This window comes from Orcinus orca, chromosome 1 (genome assembly GCF_937001465.1).
Source record: "Orcinus orca chromosome 1, mOrcOrc1.1, whole genome shotgun sequence".
In the NCBI taxonomy this organism is placed as follows: domain Eukaryota; kingdom Metazoa; phylum Chordata; class Mammalia; order Artiodactyla; family Delphinidae; genus Orcinus; species Orcinus orca.
Genome location: NC_064559.1, coordinates 16,915,042 through 16,932,162, shown reverse-complemented (window position 1 = coordinate 16,932,162; position 17,121 = coordinate 16,915,042). Strand labels below are relative to the sequence as shown.

Sequence of the window (17,121 nt, the reverse complement as noted above, 5' to 3'; positions counted from 1 at the left end):
CTGCTGAACGAATACTGAGCTGTGAATAATTTAGTCAGTAATATATAGAAGAGAATAATTCCCAAATTGTAGTTATGAATTTGGATGTTTTTTATCTTATAAATATTATTTGTTTCTGAAAATAATTTTGAGTGGAGTGCTCTATTTTCTTCAAGAAATAGTTTTTGAAGGTACATTATTTTTCTTCTTTGGCTCAGACCTTGGGCAAAAATCAAACAATTTAGAAGGACAAATTGTGACGAGAGAAAGAAAATGTGCAATGCAAGGAAACATGAGTTATTGCATGACAGCAAGTAATCATTAGCTTTCATCTGGGCTCAGAACTGAGCAGAATCATGTACTTGTTTCTGTAGTCACTTCTCTCAGGTTCCTGTCGTCATTCATATACGCAGACTTCCATACGTATATGGGGACAATAGAGTGAATTCTTTATGACAGTACTCATATCCAATGTAATGGTCCTACTGTCCAGGACTATCTTTGTAAAATCTGTTTATTTATTCATTTAAATAAACATGGATAAAACAGACATAGTCTTTATAGAGTTTGCAGTCTAGTGGGTGAGACATACATTAAATAAGCAAATACAGCCATAGAGACATAATTATAAATGTTAAGCTCTATAGAGGAAAAAACAGAATTATGGTATGATGAGTGAGAATAACAGTGGGAGAAAATTCAGCTTGCTGTGAAGGGAGTTCAAGGCAGAAAATACAGTGTAAGTGAAGGTCCTGAGGTAAACCGTTTCTAGGAAAGGAAATAGGGTCCTTTCTAGGAAAGGAAATAGGGTAAATTGTTTGCTAGGAAATAAATAAAGCCATGCTGACCAAAGCACAGTAGTCACAGGAGGAGTGGTATGAAGTGAGATGGAGAGATAAACAGGGCCTATCCTGAAAGGCCTGTGGGTTTTTATTGTTTGTTAGTTTCGTTGTGCTAATTAGCTTTTAAGGATCTTGTCAGTTTCTGTCTCTTTTTATACATTATGATGTTCATTAGCATTCTTTATATACTCAAAAGTAGCAAGTGGAAAACGTGTTAAGAAGAGATGACATGTGTGGCTGCAAATGCAAAAGTCTGTCCATTCCAAGGTCACGTGTAGATCCCCAGTTATAATTTTATGATCTGATGATGAAGAAGAGTAGCGATAGTTCATTTAAACTTTTCCAAAACAAAGCAGCTTTTCCCTTTTGAGGACTTTGGGAAAAGAATATGGCTACTACAATATTCAAAGTTACAGAAAAAAAAAAGGTCTATCGATATCTAAATAAAATATTAGATTGGGCAAAATGTATGGTATGAGTATAGTATTGTGCTTAAAGGCATGGATTTTGGTGTCAGACCTAGATTCAAATTCTAACTCTGCCACTTTCTAGTTTGAGAGTTTGGGCAGAGATCTCACCTCTGTGAAATGGGTGTGGGTAATATCTGCATCACAGGACTGTGAAAGGATTAAATGAGGTATTGTAGATCTTAGCCAGGAAGCTCTTGGAAACAAAATATAAGTCAAGGATTAAACTGCCAATCCTTTATTTGAGTGGTTCTAGCTCAGGACAGCGAGGGTGAGGGAGAAGGGGGAGTGAAGTGTCAGAGATGGAAACAGACTCTGAGACAGTGATTTGGTTTGTGAGTGTTATTGGGGAGCATTTGGGGAATAACGTCTCTAAGGGAGTGGAAAAGGAAAGCAGAGGGAGGTGATGAGCCTCATCGGAAGTCTCAGCCAGTCTCAGGAAGCTCTGGGCTTTGGATGGGCCTTGAGAGTAGTGCTAGATTGGCACAGAGGCTCTGGGCCTGTGTATTCCTTCAACCACCAGTCGTTGGATGCCGAATGGAGGAGAGGGTGACAAAACCTGGGGTGGGGCAGCAGATTTTCTCCAGTGAGATGTAGCTTGAGCTGTCAGCCACCAACAGTCAGGGCAGCTGTATTGGGTGCTTTGGTCCTATAGGGAGGATGTGATGGGATGACCTCCTGCAGCCCTGGACCACTGCTTCACATCACATTCCAGAGTGACACAACCTAGTGGAGCAGGTGTGCATTCTTTTGTTAGCCACATAGGTTTTCTCCCAATCTGCAAGGAGACCTCTCAAAGCAGTATGTGAAAGACAGTAAAAAAGGGAAATTCATTTGCATGAATCTCTTCTGTCTTCTGTTTCCCACTGGTCAAGGTTTACCCCATGCTTCCTGCCTCTTAGAAGCCAGATTCCTTGCTCTGCCTTGTGGGAAATCTCATCCATAAGGTGCACACTAGTGTGGAGAGAGAAAGGAGAAGATCATTGACGGGATTTAAGAAAGCATAAAAGATTCCTATTCAGTTACGTAGATAAAGCATGTAACCTAGTACGCAGCTCACAGGAAACATTCTCTAATGTAGCACCTTACTATGTGCCAGCCACTACTCTGAGCACTTTACATAGATTAATCTATTCGATTCTCACAATAGCTTGATGAAGAAGATACAAATACTGATAATATATTTGCATTTTACAGATGAGGATATTGAGGCTCAAAGATTAAACAGCTAGTAAGTAGCCCAGCAGAGATTTTATAACCAGGTGTAATTTCAGAGTCTATGTTGTTTAACTGCTCTACTATATTGCCTCCAAGTGGCTATTCTTATTTTTATTATTGTTATCACGATTAGAATATGTAAATATTTTATTATCATTATAGATACCATTAGCAAAAGATATTCAAATATGTAAAGCTTTACATAGTTTCAGTAATTTTTGCCTTTATTTTAAAACTAATATCACAAAATGTTTTGTATATATAAAAACTGGTACAGAAAGTCTGGGGACTTATCCTGGTTTCTCTAACTATATAATAGGAAACAGGATCATAAGATAAAAGAAAATAATCATGGTTCCTTCAATAAAAGTAGCTTCTGCATAGTATTTCTTGTATCAGGATGACTATAGCCAGGTCTGTGGTTAGAGAATCTGCATATCTAGGGATTCTAATTCCATTTCTGCCATTAACTGATTTGTTATTCAGAATGGGTCATTTCATCTCTTTATGTGTTTTCATATTTGTAAAATAGGGTAATTAGTTATACCTATCCCATATATATCACAGGATTTTTTTTGAAGATAGAAATAAGTCAATACACCTGAAATTAAAAAAAATATTCATAACCTGAAACTATTTGGAGAAATTTTTAATTGTTTAAAAAGCATTTTAAAAATTGCTGGATTAAAAAATAGGTAAATTTTATATTTTTGCAGGGAGCCCTAGTTACAATGGTTTCCAGCTTTTAATCTTTAATGGGATATAATTTTTTACTGCATCCTTTACATTGAGCCATATCTTCATCTAGATTGCTATAACAAAAACCTGTATATCAAGGATAAATAATTTATTCAGCTCCTCCTACTTGGTTATTTAACAAAGAATATTTAACATAAATATAATTGTGGTGTTCAATACAACTGTATACTCTCAAGTAGGGCAATAAATCAGCTAGCAACTTTAGATTGATTTTTTTTCAATAATTGTATGAATTGACTAAATTAATTATTTTTGTGGTTTGAGATTACCCCAGATTAGTTTTTCTAGGGTTTTGTCAAATTTCTTGGATTTATTTGTAGGGCTTCCCAGTTCCTTCTAGATTTACTCTGTGTTTTCTTTATATACTGGAAACTGGCATTCTTTTACACCTCTCTCAGTTTTAACTCTCCTTGTCAAGCTCCCCAAGTACACATTGTTTTAATTTTATGTTTCCATATCCTGAAGATGGACGGTTTTTACTGCTTCAAGTAATTTCCACCCTCATTTTGTATCCAAGTCCTAGTTACTTCTTTGCACCTTGCCTGTTCATGTATGTGTTCAATTTTATTGGGCCTTTTTTCTTTCTTATGTAAGATCTCTTCATATTCATTAAATTATTTATAGAACACAAACTTCTTTGTAGATGTGTTGTTTTAATTTTTGTGATTACTCAGAAAATTCCTGTCATTATCTTTGGAGTAACATAAAATTGGATACCTGCATATCTGAGTAATTATCCTTATAGCGGCAGTTCATTGGTTATTTTAAATTATCTTAAAGACTTATAAGAGGAATTAGAGAAGAGATATTTATTTTTTACATAATATCAAAAGTAAAGGTGAAAATTAATGACGTATTCACTTCCTTATGTAACATATGATTGTTATTTTCCTGGTAAAAATTCTCATTTATTCATATGTAACTGCCTTGAAATTTGTACCTAAGGACAAAGAAAGGTCACCAGTCCCTGTAACTCCTGGTTCTTTGTCAAAAATGGACACAGTTAATGAGGTTTGTTTGGTACAGAACAAATTCTCAGACACAGATAGAGATCCTTTCAATGGAAACAAATTTGTTTGGCTTTACCAGGTTACTTAGCGATTAATAATAGCCTTGAGATGCAGGTCAGAAAGGTCATTGTACCAGCCTGCCAGCACAATCTAAATGTGCAGCCAGCCCAGCTCTGTGGGTGCAGAAGCCCCCAAAATACTATGCATAAAGTAAAACAGGCTATTTTCTGACTCCTTTTTTCATATTAATAAGCAATTTTCAAGAGAAGGGTGGCAAAATGAGGGCCATGCCACTCCAAGTAATTCATTTATTTTGCAATTTAATCTTATGTTGGAAAAAATAGCTCTGCTGCAATAGCAGAGCATGGTGATTTTTAAACGTCAGAGTGTTTCATAAGTAACCTTGTATGAAGTATTGTATTAGTAGCCTTTAACAGAAAATTGCGACAAAAATATTTCCAGTCATTGAAATAGAAATGAGAATCTTTTTTTTTTTTTTTTTTTAATTTTTGGAATTCTCCCCTCTACTTTCCCCTATCTTTGAGGTATGTGCCCAGATGCTTTACTTAAAATTTTACTTATAGAACTAGACACTAAGTTACATATCTGTTTTTTAAAAGCATAAAGTACAATTTCAAAACATTTTAGCATGAGTGGTTAAACTTGTTCTATGAAAATAAAGGATTTATTCTTCCATAATTTGATAATATTCTATTTAGCAGGTATTTGTCACAAAGTATATTTTAAGAGGTGATTTTTTGTTTAAATTTTTAAAATACATATACATAAGTGATGAAATTTTCATTATTTTAATGGAATTTATTACACTTAGAAAGTTGTGAACTTATGCACCCAATTTGGCTTTTATTCTAATTATTGATATAATTGAACAAAATGTCAACCTTTCAAGTACAGGATAATATATGTTATCTTGTTGATATTATTTAAACTGTTTAACTGAAGTAAACTTAGAATAAATTAAGTATATGTGTAAAAACGCATCACACTTTTTAAATTAGCCTGTTAGTGTGTAAAGTAAACAATGAGAACTTGGTAAATACCAAATTTAAAGGAAATCAATAGCCCAGATGTTTTCTTAGGATATTTAACTAAGTCCAAAATAGCCAAAGAAAATGATAGCATAGTAATTAACTTACTTTGCATTTGATACAGTTCCTCAGCTATTGAGCTGATTATAATATGTAGATACTTGATTTTCAAAATTTCACCACTGAAAAATCACTTAAATGCTTTTTAAAGATTGCAAAGATTCCCCTAGAATGTGCCAGTAAGTTCGATTCCACCACTGATTTTGATGGATGTGGACAATGGTTACCCCTCAAAAAATTACTTGATTCTCATCAGTGAAAGAATTAAAAGGTTAGCAGATTTTTCGTATCATGAATAACCGCAAACTGATTCCTGCAGGAAGGCTCTGGAGGAGTTTGCAGAGATGAAAGAAAGGGAAGAGAAGAAGGCCGACCTGGAAAGGGAGGAGAAGAAAAGAGATTACCAAGCCCGAAAGATGCATTACCTCCTCAGCACAAAGCAGGTTGGTCTACCTGTCCCTGACAGCTCGCGGAAGCCACTTGGGCACCCAGCCTGACAGAGATAAACTAGCAGGCTGAATGGGACATGACTTGTTGAAAAGATATCACAAAGACACTACTTCGAGTTCAATTCCGTGCTGCTGTGTAGGTGCACGCAGGCACCCCGGCTGGTCTGACAGCAGCTTCATAGAGGCAGCCGGGCGAGGCTGGCAGAAAGGTCCAAGTCAGCACTGCGGTCCGCCACGAAGGGCATAACCTTCCTTTCCAAATCCAGCCTGAGTGGCTTATCGTTGTGTTGTGAATTGATCAAGAACTAAGAAGTTATTAAGCCGAGGTCACTTTCATGTTTTCTCTGTTAATTGAGTGAATGTTGAGATTAAAACCATTCTTGCATCCTTTCTATTCTATTAATCTAATAAATTCCGAGGCAAGTTTTCATGTATAGCTTTTAAACATACTGCTTGAGCAGTTGCATCTTCGTATAGAAATATAAGTGTGGGATTTGGAATACTTAGAAATTTCTTTTCTGATACGTGGGAAGATTTTACTGCTTCAGATCTCGTCATGGTTGCTAAGAAAAAAAAAAACTTGCATGTCGAATATTCTGCTCACAAAGAAATACGATTAAAAAAAAGCATGAAAAAAAAAAAGCGTGAATTTGGGGGATGAGATGTGTTTTGTTACTTGAGCTTGAGGCTAGAAACTAGCAATTTCTTGGTTTTTATTCTTTCTCCTAGACTTCAAGTCCAGTCTTAGAGTTCTAGCTGAGTCGCATATGCAGATGTCTTCCGACAGGGAGGGACAAGTGAAGTCCCAGTGGGAGAGGGTGAGAGCTGAGACTGAATGTCTTCCTTAGAGGCATCCAAAGTTGAAACCATATTAAGTACTGGGCTGGCCATGTAAGTTTGGAAAACAGGCCTCCTGTACCTCTAGCTTCTGTTTGGTAGTTGAAATGACAATAATGATGACTATCGTAATATTTACTTGGATTTGGGTAGCTGAATTGTCTTTATTTAACAGGCAAGGAAACTGAAACTCAGATAATTATGTGACTGGTCATAGGCACAAAACTACTAGTAATAGCTCTGGTATTCAAACTGAGGTCTTTCAACTCTAGATATGCTTAGGTAATAATTTAAAGAGAGTTTTAAAAATAAAAGGTAAAAGTATTTTCACTTTTTATTATAAAATCCATAACAATGTAAATGTTTTAGCCGTTTGATTAGTGGGCTACATTTTAAAGATATAGAATTACAGATCAAGGATTCTTTTTAGCAAAACATTTTTTTCAAACTTTAGTTACTAGTAATTTCAATTTTGATGAAACTAAGGGGGGCTATAAATATATCCTGTAATTCTTTAAACCTAGTAATAATTCTTGGGGACAGTGTTTTCTATGATAACTTTGAACTCTCTTTATACTTTGAAACTTAATCTGAGTTCTAATTGTGTGGTTCATACTTAGGATTGGTAGTGTGATAGAGAAAGCAACCTTAAAAATGGTGAAATCAGATTTAACTGAAACATCTGTTAATTCTGTTTTATCCAGGGTTATTTAGTTATTGGGTGTATAGTGGAATAATTTAGAAAGACCATAAAAACTTGGATGTTTTACTAATAAAAATAATAGCACATATCCACAGAGTGCTTACCATGTGTCAGGGAGTATGATAGATATTTTATATACATTATTTTTTAAAGTATTTTGATTTCATTTCGGTTTTTCATTTAAGTGCCTGGTTTAACAAATTATTTCACAAACCTGACCATGTGACTTGGCTCATGGACCTTAACAAATATTCAAGCAATATTACCATTATGTTTTAGGTATGTTTGTATTAACAATGCAAGCTGTCAGTGCAGTATCTCATTTTTCTCCTGTTTATCCCATGTTGGCTGCTAGTAATATCAGTGTATTTAAATTTTAGTTTAGTGATCACTTGTCCCCAGAACTTCCTGGCATCCAATAAAATGTTTCTTTTTTGAGGCGCTATGGTACAGTAGAAAGAGTGTGAACATTTACATCAGTCAGAGCTAAGTTGGCATGCAAGCGCTCTCACTTAGGGTAAGGTATTAGGAGATTACCTAGAATTGTCTGAGCCTCTGTTTCACTCTGCACCTTGAGAGAACATTGTGAGGACTAAATGTAATGTATTTAAAATATTGCCAGGCCCTTAGAGAACATTCAGTAAATGATAACAATCATATTATTAGAATTTAACCTGTCAAGGATAAACTAAGATTCTACACTTTCGTGTTCTTCAATTTGTCTTAGCTGTTGGAAGCATTCATTTTCTCATTTCCTTTCTTTGCTTTTCTTTCGTTATTAAAGAAAATTAGTTAGAAATCTTCATAATGGTGTTGCCTACCCTACATTTCACACCTGGCTTCACAGACCTGAGGGCAATACAGAGGAAATGATGTTTTTAAATCACCTCCCTTGAAGAGGAATATTATTAAAATGTCAGGGGTTTTCATTAGAATCTTGCAAGTTGGTGTATTTTGTCACAGTGGTCTTTAATATTCGATCACAATTAACTAGAGATAAAAGGGACAGCCCTTTGAAACTCTGGGCACACTTTTGTTCCTGAGGGAGGCTTTCTTTTTCCTTTCTTTCTTTTCTCCCTCCCTCCCTTCCATCCTTCCTCCCTCCCTTCCTTCCTTCCTTCCTTCCTTTTCTTTCTTTCATGATAAAGTAGAATAGAGGCATCATCCTGGTCTCATCTGTTTACTTTGGTCAGGGGATTGCTTGTACTAACAGGATGGTACTGGAAATTTTAAATGTTTTGTTCCTTATATCCACCAGAGTTGCTTTACTTAGCTTTAAATTAGTGCTTTTCATCATGAAATTAAAAAGTTGAATTTTAAAACTGATATTATAGGTACAATTATAAATCAACTTCACCTACACAAAAATATGCAACACTGATATTTACTAAATAGAGTGAATATAAATCTTAACTTTAAAATTCATCAGTTAATTACTCCAAATAACATATTTTTGAGTCCCTACAATCTTTCTGCTACTGTGCTAGGAGTAGGATCAGGTCATACAAATGTATATTATGCTCCTTAACCACAAGAAGCATTCCATCTAATTTCAGTCTAATGCCAGACAATTTTTGGGGGGGCTGGAAGGAAATTGCCAACTTTCTGTTACAGCTTATATAGACAGTCTCACTGAAATTAACAACCTATATTTATGGTTTTGCTGATTCCATTTACTATTTTATTTTAATAAAAATCTTTAAATACTTTTCCAAACCTAAGCAAGAATCAGAGAATTAAAGATACATATTTCATTTCGAGTATTGTTAATGATTTTTTCAGAATGACTTGGCTATTGAGAAGAAATGAAGCCGCAGTTTTAAAAATATTCTTAAGTCATATGTTTATAGATTAATGGCATTGCTTGATTTTAGAGCTTTGTTTTCAAATTATATTAAATACACATTTAAGTACAAAATAAATGCAAAATATGAATTGATTTATATTGAAAGGCTTGTGTAAGTTTTAACTCTCAATTTGTGCAGATATTTTAAAATTTACTGAAAAACTATTCAAACCTAAGTAATTTTTATAAGAAGTAGATGAGGATGAGAAAAGTTTTCTTGAGCTGCTTAAACGGAATAATTCTAACAGCATTGATAGACAGGAGAAAAACACTATTTTATTGGTGATCTCAATAATTTAGGAATGATGTTAATGTAGTTTCTAGAATACTAATTTTCATATTAAATTTTCGTAGTTCTGATATAGCTTAATTTAGATGAGTTGAAATAAAACATTAATTCAGACAAATAAATGCATAAGAAAAGGTGAAGAATTTTGTAAGCTAAAATTGTGAATATGTGAATTCATATACAGATAATAAATGAAGTCATGTGTTTTTTAATGTATTAATTTTAGGATGATTATGCTGATATACTGACATACTGACAGCATAGTTTTAAAGTCAGTTTTAAGCCTTTTTTTAGTATAAATCTAATGTACATCTTAAAATCTATTACTAATTTTTAGTGATAATAATTATCTCATTTTTATGCAAGCAAATGTATTAGCATTAATAGGACTTACACAAGTAAATAACTAATATTGCAATGAGTGAATTAATAGACCCCTCAGGGTTTTATTAATTAAAAAGTTCAAGTCATATTAAAGCACCTTTTGTTTATGTTTATTTCAATCAGAAAGCTGAACATGGTAACTTAGTTGCATAAATAATCAATCACCATTTACTAATAGTAATAAGGTTAATTTGTTGCTACAGACATAATAGGATTAGTCAATTATATTTCCCAGAAAATACTATTTGTTATGCACCCCATCACCTGTAAAACAGGATTGGTTTAGCGCCCTTATTAAATGAACACTTCAAAAAGTCTCTGTCCCTGTAAAAGTTTTGTGAAAACAAAGCTAATTTTAGTTGATTTGAATAAGTAAAATGCAAACTCTGCTTCCATTCATAAATTTAATTTATCTTTCTGCAAAGATTGATTATTTAATAGTTATTTATTTTGATTCAGTAACCAGTCAAACTAAATCTAACACATATAGGACATATTCCCTTTGAAAAAAATCTCATTTGCAGATTTGTTTTATTCCAAATAAACAGACTTTCATTCCCTCGTCCTTGTTCTTGGGTAGTAAATTATGTTGTCTGCTCCACCTACTGGCAGATATATGCAAAGGCCTATTGTTGGATTCATTAAAAGATACTGCCTCTGAAATGTTGCCAGAATTTTTAAGTATCCTTCTGGAGATCAGCAAAGTTGCAGACACAAATGTAAAACTCAAGATCTATTCAGAAAAATTAATATTTAGAAATATAGGTTATTATATAAAATTATACACATTAATAATTTCCTGATTAGTGAAAATGTTACCCTGTTTTTTTACATTTTAATATGTCAATAAAAAGGATAAATAAATATAAGATATACTTATAACTCAGTAGATTAAAACTATGTACATTTTATTTTAGTTATGGGATTTAATAGTTTATACATATTCAAATTAAAACTAAAATGAAAAATTATATAGTTAATTAAAATACATATTTTGTGAAAATATTTTTCATGTCATCTTTATATAACAGATTTTTAATGTTTTTCCTTTAGTGGGTAGTTAAAATTTTCTTATCAACTCTGAGATAACAACTTTCAGTTATTTATGATTCTTTAAAAAGGCTCCGTACTCTGATTAATATTGACAAAACTTTATTTTTTAGAGAAACAAATGGCTTCAGCTACTTTGTTTTGAAAATTATATGAAATCCCATTTGTATACAGAAGGAAAATCCCTTCATTTAAAAAAGTAAATTTGATATACCAAAAATTAAGTGGTAGTCTGTTGGTATGGACAACATCTTTACAAGATAAATCTTATAAGACGAAAAAATGCAAAAATTAAGAAGTATAGTAAGTCCTCCAAATCATTTATTGCTTTCAACTCTATCTTTCCAGTATCATAAGTGGGACGTTCCTATGCCTTACATATATTAAGTACTTAATATGTGATTGCTCACTTTTAATTTGAGGTGCTGCAGTAACAGAAGAACTGCAGCCTTTCAGGGTGCACCTGCCTCTGTGTGTTTGTGTGTGTGTGTGATGTGTCTTCGTATATATGGTGTATTTGGAAAGTATCTTTGCGGAGTCTTCTCATAAGGCATTGTCCTTAGGCAATGGTGTACCACAGCAATGGTTGGGAAACTCAAGTGTGATATTAAAACATACCCCTGTAAAGACTCTCTTCGGTTCATTTTAGACCTCTTGATCATTATCAAACCACTTCTTTCACTTCAAAACATTAATTTTGTTCCTTCCTAGTTTCTAGGATGATCTCTCTCTCTCTCTCTCTCTCTCTCTCTATCTCTAGGTTTATCACCATCCAGTTATCCTTCTTGAAAGCACCAGGATTCTGATTATGTACTGCTCCTTGAGTTACCTGCAATTCATTGAACTCTCTTTTTTTGCTTTCTCTGAAATGGTTTAGTATTATAAGAAACTGATTCTAAGTGAGTTCATGTACAAAGATGGAGGAAAACTAGGGCCTGCATATAATGAGTGAAACAAGCCAGAACATAATGTCGATTTCTATGGTGCGCTCCTGTGAACAGCACAAAGCACTTTTATTTTATTTATCCCCACAATATTCTGTAAAGTAGCAGTTATCTTTCTGGTGACTAAAATTCTATTGTTTGGTACTCATTTTTCCTCTGGACACTTGGAAGATTTATTCTTTCAGGAAGATTATGTAGTGAATAAAGTTCTGACCTATGATCTTTGGATCCGTAGTTTAAGAGGCAGGTCCTGAAGTTTGGTCATTTGTTCTTGGTCCCACGTGAGCTATCCATATCACATAATCATCACATAATTTGTTACTATTGGCATTCTCTGTTCAGAAAAGGCCAAGGACTGAACTACCATGGAGAATGAATTAGCTATTAACTTTTACATTTTATTTCTTTCCTCTTTAACATTATAGTTTTTATTATCCTGTAATATATGAAAGGGATAAAATTATCCATTATCAGTATTCTTTGAAGAGACAGATGAAGTGGTTAAAGAAAATATCTTGTTGTGTCCCCAAAATGAATCCCTTTTCCACACTTCTCTCCTTGCCATCATTTAACAATCATGCATCAAAGAAATAGAGGGAAAAATGCAGACAGAGGCAAAAATAAAATCAAAATTAATTAAAAGAGAGACCACTTAAGTAGAAAAGTGCCTAGCTACTTTTCTTATTTATATTTTTCTTTTCAATATACTAAATTTTAAAAGTTATTTAAAATTTGTTTTCTTTAGCCAGCACACTGTAAATCTCTCCTATACATGTGACCTGGGGCCGATTCATGTGTTGTGGGGCTTGAAGCTTATACAATTTGGGGATCCACCTTTAAGAAGATAGCATACAAAGTTACAAATACAAGAAAAGGAATATCTTTTATAATGAGCAAAAATCATTTCAGAGAGGGCAGACAGCAGAAGCAGGAAGAACTACAATTCTGCAGGCTGTGGAAGGAAAACCACATTCACAGAAAGACAGACAAAATGAAAAGGTAGAGGACTATGTACCAGATGAAGGAACAAGATAAAACCCCAGAAAAACAACTAAATGAAGTGGAGATAGGCAACCTTCCAGAAAAAGAATTCTGAATAATGATAGTGAAGATGATCCAGGACCTCGGAAAACGAATGGAGGCAAAGATCGAGAAGATGCAAGAAATATTGAACAAAGACGTAGAAGAATTACAGAACAAACACCTAGAAGAATTAAAGAACAAACAAACAGAGATGAACAGTACAATAACTGAAATGAAAACTACACTAGAAGGAATCAATAGCAGAATAACTGAGGCAGAAGAACGGATAAGTGACCTGGAAGAAAGAATGGTGGAATTCACTGCCACGAACAGAATAAAGAAAAAAGAATGAAAAGAAATGGAGACAGCCTAAGAGGCCTCTGAGACAACATTAAACGCAACAACATTCACATTATAGGGGTCCCAGAAGGAGAAGAGAGAGAGAAAGTACCTGAGAAAATACTTGCAGAGATTATAGTTGAAAACTTCCCTAACATGGGAAAGGAAATAGCCACCCAAGTCCGGGAAGTACAGAGAGTCCAAGGCAGGATAAACCCAAGGAGAAACATGCCAAGACACATAGTCATCAAACTGACAAAAATTAAAGACAAAGAAAAATTATTGAAAGCAGCAAGGGAAAAATGACAAATAACATACAAGGGAACTCCCATAAGGTTAACAGCTGATTTCTCAGCAGAGACTCTACAAGCCACAAGGGAGTGACATGACATATTTAAAGTGATGAAAGGGAAAAACCTACAACCAAGATTACTCTACCCAGCAAGGATCTCATTCAGATTGGATGGAGAAATCAAAAGCTTTAAAGACAAGCAAAAGCTAAGAGAATTCAGCACCACCAAACCAGCTCTACAACAAACGCTAAAGGAACTTCTCTAAGTGGGAAACACAAGAGGAGAAAAGGACCTACAAAAACAAACCCAAAACAATTAAGAAAATGGTCATAGGAACATACATACCGATAATTACCTTAAATGTGAATAGATTAAATGCTTCAACCAAAGGACACAGGCTCGGGCTTCCCTGGTGGCGCAGTGGTTGAGAGTCCGCCTGCCAATGCAGGGGACACGGGTTCGTGCCCCGGTCCGGGAAGATCCCACATGCTGCAGAGCAGCTGGGCCCGTGAGCCATGGCCACTGAGCCTGCGCGTCCGGAGCCTGTGCTCCACAATGGGAGAGGCCACAACAGTGGGAGGCCCGCATACCGCAAAAAAAAAAAAAAAAAAGACACAGGCTCGCTGAAGGAATACAAAAACAAGACCCATATATATGCTGTGTACAAGAGACCCACTTCAGACCTAGGGACGCATATAGACTGAAAGTGAGGGGATGGAAAAACATATTCCATGCAAATGGAAAACAAAAGAAAGCTGAAGTAGCAGTACTCATATCAGATATAATAGACTTTAAAGAATGTTACAAGAGACAAGGAAGGACACTGCATAATGATCAAAGGATCAATCCAAGAAGAAGATACAACAATTATAAATATATGCATCCAACATAGGAACACCTCAATACATAAGGCAACTGATAACAGAAATAAAAGAGGAAATCGACAGTAACACAGTAATAGTGGGGGACTATACCACCTCACTTACACCAGTGGACAGATCATCCAGACAGAAAATTAATAAGGAAACACAGCTTTAAATAACACAATAGACCAGACAGATTTAATAGATATTTATAGGACACTCCACCCAAAAACAACAGATTACACTTTCTTTTTCACATGCACACAAAATATTCTCCAGGATAGATCACATCCTGGGTCACAAATCAAGCCTTGGTAAATTTAAGAAAATTGAAATCATATCAAGCATCTTTTCCAACTGCAATGCTATGAGATTAGAAATCAATTACAGGGAAAAAATGTAAAAAACACAAACACATGGAGGCTAAACAATACGTTACTAAATAACCAACAGATCACTGAAGAAATCAGAGGAAATCAAAACATACCTAGAGACAAATGACAACAAAAACACAACGATTCAAAACCTATGGGATGCAGCAAAAGCAGTTCTAAGAGGGAAGTTTCTAGCAATACAAGACTACCTCAAGAAACAAGAAAAATCTCAAATAAACCATCTAACCTTACACCTAAAGGAATTAGAGGAAGAAGAACAAACAAAACCCAAAGTTAGTAGAAGGAAAGAAATCATAAAGATCAGAGCAGAAATAAATGAAATAGAAACAAAGAAAACAATAGCAAAGATCAATAAAACTAAAAGCTGGCTCTTTGAGAAGATAAACAAATTGATAAACCTTTAGCCAGACTCATCAAGAAAAAGAGGGAGAGGACTTGAATAAAATTAGAAATGAAAAAGGAGAAGTTACAACAGACACTGCAGAAGTACAAAGCATCATAAAAGACTACTACAAATAATTCTATGCCAAAAAAATAAAATGGACAACCTAAAAGAAATGGACAAATTCTTAGAAAAGCACAACCTTCCAAGACTGAATCAGGAAGAAATAGAAAATATGAACAGACCAATCACAAGCACTGAAATTGGAACTGTGATTAAAAATCTTCCAACAAACAAAAGTCCAGGACCAGATGGCTTCACAGGTGAATTCTATCAAACATTTAGAGAAGAGCTAACACCCATCCTTCTCAAACTCTTCCAAAAAATTGCAGAGGAAGGAACACTGCCAAACTCATTGTATCAGGCCACCATCACCCTGATGCCAAAACCAGACAAAGATACTACAAAAAAAGAAAATTACAGACCAATATCACTGATAAATATAGATGCAAAAATCCTCAATAAAATACTAACAAACAGGATCCAACAACACATTAGAAGGATCATACACCATGATCAAGTGAGATTTATCCCAGGGATGCAAGGATTCTTCAATATATGCAAATCAATCAATGTGATACACCATATTAACAAATTGAAGGAGAAAAACCATATGATCATCTCAATAGATGCAGAAAAAGCTTTTGACAAAATTCAACACCCATTTATGATAAAAACACTCCAGAAAGTGGGCATAGAGGGAACCTACCTCAACATAATAAAGACCATATACGACAAACCCACAGCAAACATCATTCTCAATGGTGAAAAACTGAAACCATTTCCTCTAAGATCAGGAAGGAGACAAGGATGTCCACTCTCACCACTATTATTCAACATAGTTTTGGAAGTCTTAGCCACGGCAATCAGAGAAGAAAAAGAAATAAAAGGAATACAAATTGGAAGAGAAGAAGTAAAACGGTCACTGCAGATGACATGATACTATACATAGAGAATCCTAAAGATGCCACCAGAAAACTACTATAGCTAATCAATGAATTTGGTAAAGTTGCAGGATACAAAATTAATGCACAGAAATCTCTTGCATTCCTATACACTAACAACGAAAGATCAGAAACAGAAATTAAGGAAACAATCCCATTTACTATTGCAACAAAAAGAATAAAATACCTAGGAATAAAACTACCTAAGGAGGTAAAAGACCTGTACTCAGAAAACTATAAGACACTGATGAAAGAAATCAAAGATGACACAGACAGTTGGAGAGATATACCATGTTCTTGGATTGGAAGAATCAATATTGTGAAAATGACTATACTACCTAAAGGAATCTACAGATTCAATGCAATCCCTATCAGATTACCAGTGGCAGTTTTTACAGAACTAGAACAAAAAATCTTAAAATCTGTATGGAGACACAAAAGACCCCCAATGGCCAAAGCAGTCTTGAGGGAAAAAAATGGAGCTGGAGGAATCAGACTCCCTGACTTCAGGCAATACTACAAAGCTACAGTAATCAAGGCAATATGGTACTGGCACAAAAACAGAAATATAGATCAATGGAACTGGAAAGAATGCCCAGAGATAAACCCATGCACCTATGGTCCACTCATCTATGACAAAGGAGGCAAGGATATACAATGGAGAAAAGACAGTCTCTTCAGTAAGTGGTCCTGGGAAAACTGGACAGCTACATGTAAAAGAATGACATTAGAATACTCCCTAACACCATACACAAAAATAAACTCAAAATGGATTAGAGACCTAAATGTAAGGCTGGGCACTATAAAACTCTTAGAGGAAAACATAGGAAGAACAGTCTTTGACATAAATCACAGCAAGATCCTTTTTGACCCACCTCCTAGATAAATGGAAATAAAAATAAACAAATGGACCTAATGAAACTTCAAAGCTTTTGC

At 34.6% G+C, this 17,121-nt stretch overlaps 1 protein-coding gene across 3 annotated transcripts in view; it reads left to right on the top strand.

The window, feature by feature from the left end:
• The window catches only part of SPATA17 (spermatogenesis associated 17), a 195,441-nt gene that overhangs the window by 81,098 nt on the left and 97,222 nt on the right, over positions 1–17,121 (top strand). For all 3 annotated transcript variants that reach the window (XM_033430459.2, XM_033430458.2, XM_004271030.3), the window contains one exon: positions 5,704–5,827. In XM_033430459.2, coding sequence (XP_033286350.1) covers positions 5,704–5,827 — 124 coding nt within the window. The remainder of the gene's footprint in view (positions 1–5,703; positions 5,828–17,121) is intronic.